Here is a 13,494-nt window from a genome sequence, read left to right on the forward strand (position 1 = left end):
ACACTCCAGCTTCTTTGCAGAGCTTACACGTCGGGATCTATCCAGAAGGAAGCTCGGGCTCAGGCTGGAGAACACGCCAGGGCTTCCTAAAAAGGGCGAGCAGGACTAGGAGTTCGCGCCACTCCGGGCGCGGTTAGGAGGTGCTGCTAGGCCGGGTTGGAGCAGGCAGGTGTTCCCCAGGATCGAGACCCGCCCCGGCAGCACCCCCGGCCCCCTCCCCAGGTCGCCAGCTCCATGTATGCAAATCGCTGCTTTGCATGGGCCCGGGGCCAGGCACGGGGCTCCTGCCAGGGGGCGTGGCCGGCGGCCCCCGCCCCGCGCCGCGTGCTCACCTGGGGAGTGTGGCAATCCTGGCGGCGCCGAGTGTTGCCCGGGCCGGAGCAGCGGAGCGCGCGACAGTGGCGGCGACGGCTCCGGCAGCGGCTCCCGCGGTGGCGGCGGCCGGGGGCTGGAGGAAGGAGACCCTGGCTTCGCAGGGGGCCCGGCTGGGGCAGTCGCGAGGGACCTGGGGGGGCGCTGGCTTTGGCCCCGCCTGGGGCAGGATGGTGAATCTGGAGTCCATGCACACAGGTGAGGGGCGGAGGGAATGAGCTCTGACAGGTGTCACTGCGTGTGGGCAGGGGTGAAGGAGAGGGACAGCGTTCTGGTCGGGGAGGGGGGCTTGTTTCCCAGCGGCCAGGAGAGGGCGGTGTGGATAGCGGGTTGTCCTGGGGTGGGCGCCGGTCAGTGTTTGCGGACTAAAGGGAGGGGATCTGGGATAAGAAACCCTGGAAAAGAAAAAGGGTGGGGGCTGCTGGAGGGCGGGAGGGCTTCGAAGCCCCCGGTCTGGGGAGTGGCAGTTGTGTGGGACGTCGGTGTGCTGAACTGTCATAGTCTCAGGAGGTTGCAAGGATGGGTGGTTCACTCACTCAGTCAGGGGTGTGGACCTGGGAGTGCATAAGTGAGGGAAATGTGTATGTCCACATGCCGGGTGCTGGTGTCCGAGCATATGTGTGAAATTGAGGCAAAACGGACATTTATGTGGTTGGGGGGCTTAGGAGAAGTGGGTGAGGTAGGGCAATTACAGAGGTGCCCCTGGGGCAGGGGCCATACCCCATGTGTTTGAGAGGGGATGGTGACAGACACATCCTCTAGGTTCCACGTCCCATGCCTTCCTTCCCTAAGGGGTGGAAATCTAGGAGATGCAAATGCTTTGCCGGGAGTCAGGCTTCCCTGCATGAATGAATGAGAGGTGGGCATGGAGTGAACCCAGCCGCTCCATTCACCTTGCTGTTCCTCCTTCCACAGCTGGGCTAAGGCAAGAGCTGCCAGGCAGCCAGGTTGGGCTTGGCTTGGGACTTGGAGTTAGGGTGGGCCTTCTGGAGGTCACAGGGCCTGAGCAAAGAACAGGTGAAGAAAGCAGTACCTGACCCGGCCATTTCTAACCTAGCAACTTACTGTCAAAGTGGGCAGGACCCAGTGATCTTTCTTTAGGATTTGGGGGCTGTTGATGGAAATATTGTTACCTGGTCTCCTTTCTGGCAGAGTAGGGAGGAGGCAATTCTCCAGACCCACCCCAAGAAGCAGAGCAGGTCTGAGGCCTCCCTAGCCTGAAAACAAGCATCAGTGAGTGCCTGGAGGGAGGAACCTTGAGTGCCCAGTTCCCCAGATGCTGTTTCCTGGCAGGGCTGAGTGAGAGGCAGGCTGGCAGTGAGATGTTGGCACTGAGTGGCTCCCCAGGACGTGCCAGAAGGGCTAGGTGAGGCGGAAGAAACCATCCAACTGGGTGTCATCCAGAGTCTGAGGAAAATCTGTTTCTAAACTGGGCATACCTTGGGCAGGTCCCGGGTAGGTGCTCTCCCCTTCACTTCCCGCAGAGAAGGCCAGGGTTTGAATGGGAGCAAGGCTCTTCACAAAGGTGGGCTTAGCAGTGGATGGGAGGTTTTTTAGCATCAAGATCACAGACTTCCTGGGGGTTTTCCACCTCCTTGTCTGCTGGAGGCTCCCATTCTGCAGAAGTGGGGGGTGGGGTGGGACAGTTGGGACCCAGCAGGGAGGCAGCCCAGGGCCTCAGAGGATATAGCAGAGAGCAGAGAGCGCCAGAGGATGAGGTGGAGAGAGGGCCAAGCCCCCTATGCCTTCCCGGGGGTGAGCTCCTGGCTGATGCTTCTCAGAAGCCCAGACACCTTCTCCACCCTGTCCCTGTGAGCAGGGATTCCCAACACATGGGGGGACTGAGCTCAACCCCAGGTGCGGCGACTCCTCAAGGCGGGGTCTCCACAGAACTGGGGTAGATTCCCCAATTCATCTCTCTCCATTTGCCTGTTCCCTCCCCAGCCCACTCCCCGCTCAGGGCTACCTGGCCTCCCTGTGCAGTTTCTGGGTCTTGGCCCCTCTGTGGTGTCTGAGGGTTCCCCTTCAGTGGCACCTCCAGAGGTCTCTGAGTTTGGGACTTTCTGTCCCCTCTCTCTGACTGGGTCTCTATTGGACAGCTCTCTTTGCTGGGTCCTCCTGGTGGCCTTTATGGTTCAAGATCTTCTTTGTAGGGTCTTGCAGTGCGCACCCTGCTGTGGGGTCTGTGAAGGAGGATCACTCTTCCATCTATGGAATATCTCATTATGGGTCCCTCTCTAGGGTCCCTTAGTCCAAGATCCTCTTTGGGAAATGTGGTCTCTTTTGAGTCCCGTTTTCCCCTGCCACAGTAATCCTATATCCTACTGACCTTGATTCCCAGCGCTTCCCCTGTGAATTCCCGGGGCTGGGCCCTTGGGGTCTCCTCCTTAATTGATTTACTGGAGGAGTTTGGATGGGGGAAGGAGGAGGAACAGGAGCACACAAACTAGAGCATAGGCTTGCTCCCAGGTCCCCCACTCTAAAGGCTCCACTCGCACTGGGGCCAGCCAAGTCAACCCCATTGTCTTGCTCTGATAACCTGGGTACGAGCCATGATTCAGGTCTGTCTGGAGCCTTCGCACCTTGTATTTTATAGAACATCTCTCACCTGGAAGCACAAAGACCTGAGCAGGCAGAAGGTCACAAGACACAGGGGCTCCGAGGCAAGGAAGGGCTCCCTGCTCCCTGACAAAACACAGGCAGAGAAGTAGGCCAGAGGCGGCCAGCTAGGGAGGCAGATAAGAGACAAAGGAAAACAGTGGGAAGCCAGCTGGCGGGGGCACACCTGCTTTGCCCCAGGTGTCTCTTTCTCTGCCTTTCTCCTCACTGTGAGCTGTTCCCCACCAAGGTTGGGAAAGAGGGGCTGAGTCTCACAGAGGGGTGCCAGTTGGAGCTCAGGAATAGCATTTGGGTTCGAAGGCCTGATGGTGGGACTGAGAAGAAATGAGAGAAGTCTCCTCTGGTGGAGAGTTGGAGCCTTGGCTGGCTCAGAAGTGGGGCTGGTGGGTCCTTTGAAGTCTCCCGGTGGAAGCGCCACCATCAGCAGGTATGTGAGGAAGGAGCCAGAGGGAGCTCCCGTCCTTCTAAGAACATGAAGATGGATGCTAGGAGAGAGGTGGTTTCTGCTTTCCCAGAGTAGCCTGGTCCCAGGAGGTCCAGGACCCTCAGCCTGCAGCCTGGGGGGAACGCTGCCTCTCGAGCTTTCCTCCCGAGAGTTCAGATGTCTAAGGAGGGGCCGCTCCTGGACAAGCCAAGACTAACTTCAGGGTGTGATGGTGCTGAGTAGGGCAGGTGAGGGTCTGCAGCTGGTGTCTGGGCTCTTACACAGAGCAGCTGAGCCTCCCCAGGGAAGGGAGTGATGGCAAGGAGCCTACTCAGTCTCTGGCTGAGATAACACAGAGGAGCCTGGCCCCACCCCACACCTCTCTCACTCACCCCTGGCAAGTGCTGTCCGACAGGTGAAGGGTTACAGCGTCTCAGGGAGTTTCGGTGTTGGCCCATTTTTAGGCTGAGACCCAAAAGCTCGTCCCACCCATCAGCCTGAGCCTCCTACCCAACAAGAACAGGTTCTCAGTGTCTTAGCATCCTATGGGACTCAAGAAGAGGCTTGACAGGTCATCTCACCCTGCCCCTCCAATCCTGAAGTGCCACCTTGTTGCTCCCATAATGAATACATCAGATGAGTAGACATCCTGGCAGATGAGGAGGGGAGGGGGTTGATGCCTTTAAAAGTTATTTTTTAGGCATAATTAAGACTAAAGTTTAGGCTAACTTAAAGCATGAATGAGAGCTTCTGTGTGTATTTGATGAAGGTGATGTGGAGAATGGGTGTTGGAGGAGAATTTGGGTTCTAGGCATAAGATTACAGTTTAGCTAAAGAATTACCTTCTTAAATGTCAGGAGTTTGAAATCAGTTGATTCAGAGACTCTGGTCGTCCTCCCAGCATCACTGCTTCTTAACTTTTTCCTATCCTCATGAACACTTTTTCTATGAAGTTACAATTTGGAGAATCCTAATGGTTTCCCAGATAAAGGACAAATTACAATGGTGGCTGAGACAGAAAACCAAAGCTATTCCTTGTAATGGGGCAAGGGATTAACGGAGGGGCATGAGAAGAAGGCAGGAAGGGAAGGGGACTAGCACCTAAGCCTACATGTCTGTTTAATTAATTCATTTGTTAGGTGCTTACTTTGTGCCTGAACTCTTTCCCTGGCAGTTTTCATTCAGTATTTCATTTAATCCTCACAAAAACCCTGGGAAGTGTGTATCATTATTCTCATTTTCAGGTGAGAAAATTCACATTCGAATATGTGGCTAGGGTCCCCCAGCTAGTTAGTGATGGCACTGAGATTAATCCAGGTTTGTCTGATGCCAAATCCCGTGCCCTGAATCCTGGTGCTGATGAAGCAAATTGAAACCACCAGTGGGGGGAACTTCCTCTGCACCTTTCCAGCAGTCTCTGACTCAGGGCCACTTCTCAGCACTGTTGAAGAACCCTCACGGTGAAGTATGAGCTGAGCAGATCTGCGTTAGGCAATGCCCAGCTCCAGGTGGATAGTACTTAATGGGTGGGACAGGGGAGCCCATTTCTCCATTGGAACAGAAGGCCAGTGGCAGCAGAAGCCCTTTGCAAACGTGTCTGGGTGGTCCACAGTAGTTATTCTGCATATTCATGCGTGGCAAACTATACAGAGAGTTTGAGACTGCAGCAGGGCGGATCGAGGTGAGGCTCAAGAAATGCCTCCCCAAATGCCATGCACTAGGAGGTGGCGGGGTGGGGTAAGGTGGCAGGTCTTCCTTAGAGCTCTGTGACTGACCACAGAGTGCAGTGCAGGTTGTCTGGGGAGGGTGTCATGGAGCTCTGAGTGTTTACCTTGGAGTCTTCCCTCAATTTGGCTGGTCTTGAAAAATTCCTTAAACCACAGTGACTCCTTACTTTCTCCCCTACTTCTGGGGTATTCTAGGCTCTAAATCTTTGGGTCCCCCATCTCTGGCTTGTTTTGGCATTGAAACTGCCACGCTCCGGAGGTGGTGTACACCTCGGCCGGAGCCACACACATTATTCCTCACACACACAAAAAAGAAAAAGTAGGTTTTCTCCCCTCTTTCCCTGGGGCACAGGTCTACCCTTTTTCCTCATCCTGATCATCTCCAGACCTGGGCATCCAGACTGCCAACTGCCTGATTACCTGATGCAAATTAAGACAGGCTGCTTGACTGGGATTGGCTGAGGAGCCAAGTATGCAAATTGGCTCACCAAGACTTTATCTGGTTCGAAAGAGTTAAAGTGCTGCCCCAGAGAAGGGGGAGGGCGGGGGTCAACATGATTTGAATAAAATATTCTTCTGTCTTTAAGGCTTCAGTCTTTGGGTGGTTTAATAAGGAGAGGAGCAGAGAGAGAGTGAGTTGGTTCAAAGTTGCCTCTTTTCTTCCCCCTGCTAACCCCAAGAGGAGACTTAGGGGCCTCCCACATAGGTGGTGGCAGCTGTCTGTTAAGGGTAAATGTTTAATTTATTGAAATGAAGCAGGGCAGAGATGCTGGACCAGCAGGACTCGGGGACTGAGCCAGGGGCTTGGTGTAGGTATTCTCTTTCTGTGGGGCACTGACCCGCTGCCATCCCTTTCTCACTGAGCCAGTTGAAGGAGTAGGAGAGAAGGTAAGGATCCCCAAAGGACAGGGTCTCCAAGGAGAACAACACAGGAGCTAGGGCTTGATCCCCAGACAGTGGGCTGACCTCTGAGACCAGAGAACCCAGGCAGGACCTGGGAAGAAAGGTGAGAAGGGCGAACCTTGGTTTAAGGGCACTCTTACCTTCCAGGATGGGGTTATTAAGGGAAACAGAGCTGGGGAGGCAGGCGGGGAGGGATAATTCTTTCACTATTTAAAAATAAAATAAATTCCTCAGATCCCAAAGGAAACGAGTGTTGGAAATGGGAAGTGTCCCCTCCACCCCCTTGTTAAATTTTTACCAACTGAGTCCTGGTGATAGAAGCAAGTGGCCATGAATGATGCAAAAGGTGAGAGACCCTGCAGTGGCACCGGGGAAAGGGGAAGAGAAAGGCAAGGAGAGGAGGCGAGCATGGGAGGAGGGGATCCGTGCCCCCAAGCTTATGAATATTCTAATGGTTGTATGTTCGGGAATCAGGAATTTGAAAGTCTGATGGTTGTTGTAATTACACATTCATCTTTGCTATTTAGTTAAAGCCACATATGTCATAGCAAGAAAAATTGTGACCTGTTATTAAAATCAGTTGTGTTTTCCCTGCAGATATCAAGATGAGTGGGGATGTAGCTGATTCCACGGATGCTCGCAACACTCTCAGCCAGGTGGAGCCAGGTAAGGATCTTCTCTTCTAGGGGATGGAGCAGGAATGCAGCGGGTGGGGGGAAGAGAGTTGTTGGGAATTGTTGAACAACTGGTATCTCTTCTCGCTTGGTCTTTCAGCCAACCAGACCCTAAAGCTAGGTCTTAGGAACTAAGTGAATTCCCTGAGGACATGGGATATGATTCTGGAGCCTTTGAACAGTAGATATTGGTCCTCAGTGGAACAAAACCTCTGGAACTAGGCTAGGAAGAGACCAGATACTTTAAAACAGAACAAAACCAAAAAGGTGCGGGAGCAGCTGTGTTCCCAACTGCTGTGACTGGCAGAGGCAGAACTTGTCTTTCTTAGATGGGAACCAGGGCCTTTTAGCCCCAGATACCTCGATAGTGCTCCTTAAGGCACTAACCAAAGAGGCCTGTGTACAAATGTTTCTCTTCCAAATAATGTGCATGTGGGTGGCAAATAGGCTCAGAGAGGAAGACTTGGTGCCTGGAGATGACTTTGCTTTGTAAAGAAGAGAAAGGATGTCAGTAGTCCCAGCTAGTCAGCAGGCCAAGGTGAGAGGATTCCTTGAGCCTAGGAGTTTGAGGCTGGACCATGTCAAAAAAAGGTGAGAGGAACAAAGAAGAATTAAAAAAGAAAGTTTCATAGCTCTCTGTTTTTACCTCCATAGTCCAAGCCTTGCTTTGAAAGCTCCATATAATTAAAAAGAACTTAAAGATGAGTATAAATTGTAACACCACCAAATAACTTTAATAGCATTCCAACCAGACCTCAATTAGTCTTTCATCTGGATCATTAGAGACATAGAAATTAGAAGTGGAAGAGAATCAATGTCCCCCAGAGCTAAAATCTTTTTCAAATCTTTTAGAGCAGTCTAGTTCCATTCTTGAAGCTATGAGATTCTTGTCAGGGACAAGATAATTGGGGGTCTTGGTGGGGAGGGCATCCACAGTATGCATTTGCCATAAACTTTTCTGCTTCCCAGTTTAATACTGAAACAGTGTTTCCTTGCACAGGTAGCAATACACATCAAACTACAATCTTTCTAGTTTGCTGTGCATATGTACAGAGGCAGCTAGACCAAGGAGAATGTGGGCCGGTCACACTTATGTTTCAATTGATTATTTAGCAGAGTATCTTTTACTAAGGGTCTGTGGAGAGGGGCACCTGTTCTTCCCAGTTGAGAAGAAGATTCCCTTTTATCTCAAATACCTGAGCAAGACTTTAAACTTAGTTCAGCTACAGAGTGATGGACACAGTCCCCACACTGACACCCTTCCCTAGAGAAAAATCAGCCCAGGAGCCGTGATCCAGAGAAGCTGGATTGCCCTTTTCTGGAAGCAGGCTGACTGGAGCCAACTCTGTTTACCTGGGGCCCATTGCCCAGGTGTGTGGGGACACAGCTAAGGGAGTGTCCACATGGGAAGAAGACCACACCTAACCAACTTGCACTGGTGTTCTGTTACTGTGACCAAGTCAGGGTAATAGTGTTAGGAGTGAGAATGAGCCACACAGAACCCTGAAAGAGGAGCCAGGAAAGGGAGTTCAGATCCTTTTGGGGCTTAGGAGGGTTAGTGTGTTACGATCAATCTGAGCAAATTCTGACTTCCTATCTGGGAGCTATATATAAAGTAGGTTAAGAGAGAAAGAATCCAGACATTGGCTAAGACCTTCAGAATCTGTCTCTTATCCAGGGCTACCGCCAATTCAATACATGACCTTAGACCAGCCACTTTGCCTCCCTAGGAGGTAGGAACGGATGACCTTTGAAGAGTATGGATCTAGAATCAAACAGACCTGGGATAAAATTTGCAGCTCCACTGCTTACTGGCTGCATGACCTGAAAATCTATCCTTGTCCTTTTTGTAAAAGGGGAAAATTAATGCCCAACTTAGAGAGTGGGTTGAGAGTTATTTGAGATGGTGTCTCAATTCCTTAGAACAGTGCTTGGCACATGGCAGCTGTGACCGTCATTAAGATTCTGGAATATACAGATGGGCTTCGCTGCTGAGTACTTCTGGCTCATTCCCCGCTTTACTCAGGCCAGTGCGTCAGCCCAGAAAGTTGGTTTGCTCCCTTCACCATTTAGGAAAGGATTCTGCACAGGTGCCTGTTCAGCTCCAAGGAGCCCGTGATGTCTGGAACTTTACCACCACCAGTAGATCTTTCACTTCAGGGCTCCTGGCTGGTAGCATCAATACTTAGGTGATCTTCAAATTACTGCATGTGTTTAAGGGCAAGAAGAAAGAGGTGGCTAATTAAAGTAACCAAACTTCCTGGAAAGTCGTTCTGACTCATTTTTTTACAGAAGAAAGCTTATTATGAGTCACAATGGTTACCAACCTGGTTTAATGGCTTCCTTTGGATTTTAAAAGGCAGATTCACCTTCTTAGTAGTGCATGAATTAAGGGGTGGTTTGTCTCTGGGTTTTAAAGGAACTATAAACAAAGGTGAGTTAGAAAGCCCTGGCTCCCTGAAAGCACCCCCTTTGCTGTGTGAAATCCCCAAGGGGTACTGGGGGTAGGAACTGGGAAAGGGAGGTAAATTTCCCCATCTGCACTGGTCAGGAATGCCCAGGAGAGCATTCTCAGGGCCAGACACAGACCTCCTGGCTGGTGGAGACCTGGCCGGGTGGCACATCTTTTCCTTTCTTTGGCCTGTGAGGAAGCCGAGGCATAGATGAAGAATAAGCTGCCCGAGGGCTCAGAATGTCTTTGCAGCAGCACAAGGGACCAGCCAAAGCTCAGAGCCCCTGTTCGGTACTCTTTCCTCTTTCTAGATTTCTGAACTATCAGCTTTTCTGTCCTTCCTACCTATTGCTTCCTTAACTGTTGTTACTTTTCCTCCACTTCTTTGTTTGAGACAGGTTCTCCCTCTGTCGCCCAGGCTGGAGTGCAGTGGTACAGTCATGGCCACTGCAGCCTCAAACTCCTGGCTCAAGGGATTCTCCTGCCTCTGCCTCCCAAGTAGCTGGGACTACAGGCCTGAGCCGCCGCGCTGGGACTTTTCTCCACTCTTGAGGCTGACAACAATTTTTTTCTGTTCTCAATTAGGTGGTTGATGAGAATATAGCCTTACCCACATTTCAAAAGCCCTCCAGTCTGTAACTGACAATCCCCAAGTACGGATGTGGCTAACCCTGTGACTTTTGACCATGCTGGTCACATCATTGCCTCAATCATAAAGGAGGAAAGAACAGAGGGTCAGGAAGAAGGAGGGAGACCATAACATTCACAGAGCCTCCTCCCACAGCAGGCACATGTAGGCAACTTTATTTACAGCATCTCATTTAATTCTTACAATAAGGCTATGAGATAGAGACATGATTAACCCCATTTTCATTGATGAGGAAACCGTAGCTCAGAGTGAGAAACTAACTTACCAAATATCACACAGCTTATAGCCAGAAATCAAACTTGGCCTTGTCTGACTCTACCAGACTCTTATCCTGGGTCTGCCATTAGCTCCCTACATATTATCTTGGCAAGCGTTTCCCCACATGGACCTTTATTTTCCTCCCCACAGAGTCGGGGTTTGGACTAGATAATGTCTAAGGGCTGAATTTTAAAGGATGTGTGCACAGTTCTGCTTTTCACAATTCTTTCCATCAGTTTCCAGATCTTGCATTTTTGTGCAGGTTTCCTCAGCTCTGAGCTCTCTCTCTCTCCATCCTTTTTTCTGGTTTTCTCCCCATTCCTTTCTTTCCAGCTTCCCTTTCAGTCTTTTCTCCTCTGACACCCACAGCTGTCTTCTCTGTTTGGGCTCTGATCCTCTTCTCTGACTTAGCTTATAGTTGTATAACCGACATCTTTGGAGGATGACTTGGTGGCAGATCCTGGGCTTAGATGAAGAGCACCCCTGTCCTCAAGGAGTTGTCCTTCTAGTGCAGGAATTCATGACTGCCTGGATAACAGTGACAACATATGTCTGTAAGGGTGTTCTCAAATACTTCATGCATTTGGCCTTTACAACAACTCTATGAGAGTAAGTACTATTAGCCCACTTCACAGATGGAGAAATGAAGGCTGGTGATGAGAAAGAACCTTAGCTACTTTTCCCAAGCTCCCATACCTAGAGAATGACAGAACTAAGCCTGAGTCTTTCTAGTGACTTTCTACCTAAAGATGGTGGTAGGAAGACTGGGAGTCAATGTGGAGAACCAGGGACAGAGGACATAAGACAATGGTAACTGTCCGGGCGTGGTGGCTCATCACTTGAGGTCAGGAGTTCAAGACCAGCCTGGTCAACATGGTGAAATCCCATCTCTACAAAAAATACACAAATTAGCCAGGCGTGATGGTACGTGCCTGTAATCCAAGCTACTCGGGAGGCTGAGGCAGGAGAATCACTTGAATGCAGGAGGTGGAGGTTGCAGTGAGCCGAGATGGCGCTGCTGCACTCCAGCCTGGGCGACAGAGCGAGAGTTGGTCTCAAAAAAAAAAAAGACAAGACAATGGTAGCAAAATTATGGAGGATGGCACAGAGGGGCCAGAGGGAAGCCAAGTTCCCCACAGATGGACTAATCTAGTCCAAGGAGCCGCAGTTCCCACCCCCCCCCAACTCCCCACCCCCATATCCCTTAGGCTCAGTTGTCATTTGGCAGGGGTAGGGCCAGGGGCAGGGGGTGGGGCTTCAAGCCCAGATGACTATAGAGCAAGTGCCTTGGCACCTTTGCTCTGCTTAGAGATCTGTGAAGGAAAGACTCCAAGAGGGAAGCCCAGGGGGGAAAGGGGGAAGCTAGAGATGAGGGAGGGGACTGGGCTTTGTCAGCCTTTCTTGTTGCCCTTCCTCCCTGGCCTCCACTGTCTTGTCTGTGAGGAGGAATGACTAACGTCAGCCCCACCCCGCAGCAGGACCTCAGAGGCAAGTCAGCTGTTTGGGGACCCTTTGCAGAAAGTCTCCCCACCTAACCCTGGCGATTTTCTGCATGGCTTTCAGAAGGCACGGACATGATTTTAGAGGGAAGCACAACTGAGGCACAGGAGGGTAGTGATTCTCATAAGGTCCCAAAGAAAGAATGAGACCCTGCTGCCTCCCCAAGAAAACAAGCTGGAAATGGCAACTGAGAGGTGAGGTTCCAGGTAGGAATGGGCAGAAGACTTTTAGGGGTGAGCGTGATTTTTCAGTCCAAATATTAATAAAACTATTCTTAAAATGGCAGAGCGGACAGGAGAAATCTAGGAAGTACTTGACAACCATTTTTATTTATTTTATTCTTTCAGGACAGGGTCTCGGCCAGGCGCAGTGGCTCACACCTGTAATCCCAGCATTTTGGGAGGCCGAGGCGGGTGGATCATGAGGTCAGGACTTCAAGATCAGCCTGGCCAAGATGGTGAAACCCTGTCTCCACTAAAAATACAAAAAATTAGCCAGATGTGGTGGTGGATACCTGAAATCCCAGCTACTCAGGGGACTGAGGCAGGAGAATTGCTTGAACCCAAGAGGCGGAAGTTGCAGTGAGCCGAGATCGCGCCACTGTACTCCAGCCTGGGAGACAGAGCAAAACTCTGTTTCAAAAAAAAAAAAAAAAAAGACAGGGTCTCACTCTGTCACCTACACTAGAGTATGGTAGGGTGATCACAGCTCCCCACAACCTTGAACTACTATGCTCAAGTGATCCTCCTGTCTCAGCCTCTGGAGTAATTGGGACTACAGGTGTGCACCACTATGCCTAATTTTTTAAAATTATCTCTTTGTAGAGCCGGGATCTTGCTATGTTGCCCAAGCTGGTCTCGAACTCCTGGCCTGAAGCAATCCTCCCACCATGGCCTCCCAAAATTCTGAGATTACATGTGTAAGCCACCATGTCCAGCTGACAATCATCTCTAGATGAAGCACGTGTGTGAGCATGTGTGCACGCGTGCACACACACACACACACACACACTCCCTCCCTTTTTATGATTAAATGACAGAGCAAGTCTGAACTGTATTTGTGTGATGGTGTATAATTTTCAAAGTCCATCATTAAGTCCTGCATGCACTTGTGCCCAGGACTTGAATTTCCTCATCGTAATAGAAGGAGATGGGTAGTGCAGGAATAAAATGAAGCGGTGGGCTAGGTGGCCTCTAGGGTCTGCACCTCTGTCTGTACTGGCTCCATCCCTCACCTCTCTGGAAGAGAGGAATGAAACCATAGCCCCCCAGACATTGAGGGGGTCCTGATATTCCTGCTTTGAATTCCTGAGAGGACATCTTGTCCATGTCTCTCTCTTCTTTTGGAGATATTTCAAACCCATCCCTCGAAAATGAGAGAAGCTACTTTCTTAGAGACTTATTTTTTGTCTATTTTATATCTCTAAGACAACCAATCTCACATTTTCTCTTGGCTGCCTTTTCTTTTTTCTTTTTTCTTTCTTTCTTTCTTTCTTTCTTTCTTTTTTTTTTTTTTTTTTGACAGAGTCTTGCTCTGTTGCCCAGGCTGGAGTGCAGTGGCATGATCTCAGCTCACTGCAACCTCTGCCTCCCGGGTTCAAGTAATTCTCCTGCCTCAGCCTCCTGAGTAGCTGAGATTATAGGTGTGTGCCACATGCCCAGCTAATTTTTTGTAGTTTTAGTAGAGACAGGGTTTCATCATTTTGGCCAGGCTGGTCTTGAACTCCTGACCTCATGATCCATCCTCCTTGGCCTCCCAAAGTGCTGGGATTACAGGCGTGAGCCACTGCGCCTGGCCTTGGCTGCCTATTCCTACAGGATGCCATCCTCAGTGCCTGGAAGTCCTTTCTTAGCTCTCACCTAAGACCCTCATGCTGCTGCATAAGCCCATACCTCTTGTTCTGCCTTTTTTAGTTT

At 50.6% G+C, this 13,494-nt stretch overlaps 1 protein-coding gene across 8 annotated transcripts in view; it reads left to right on the top strand.

Moving 5' to 3' along the window:
- Nucleotides 1-333: 333 nt before the first annotated feature.
- Nucleotides 334-13,494, top strand: part of POU2F3 (POU class 2 homeobox 3) — an 89,923-nt gene continuing 76,762 nt past the window's right edge. For 2 of the 8 annotated variants that reach the window (XM_077964532.1, XM_077964529.1), the window contains exons 1-2: nt 340-570; nt 6,643-6,711. In XM_077964532.1, coding sequence (XP_077820658.1) covers nt 543-570; nt 6,643-6,711 — 97 coding nt within the window. In that variant the 5' untranslated portion in view covers nt 340-542. Of the gene's footprint in view, nt 571-5,743; nt 5,872-5,917; nt 6,031-6,279; nt 6,392-6,642; nt 6,712-13,494 lie in introns of those variants that run through there. The other 6 variants (XM_028834076.2, XM_077964527.1, XM_077964528.1 and 3 more) reach the window with 6 other exon arrangements.

The sequence above is a fragment of the Macaca mulatta genome, chromosome 14 (genome assembly GCF_049350105.2).
Source record: "Macaca mulatta isolate MMU2019108-1 chromosome 14, T2T-MMU8v2.0, whole genome shotgun sequence".
Lineage (NCBI taxonomy): Eukaryota > Metazoa > Chordata > Mammalia > Primates > Cercopithecidae > Macaca > Macaca mulatta.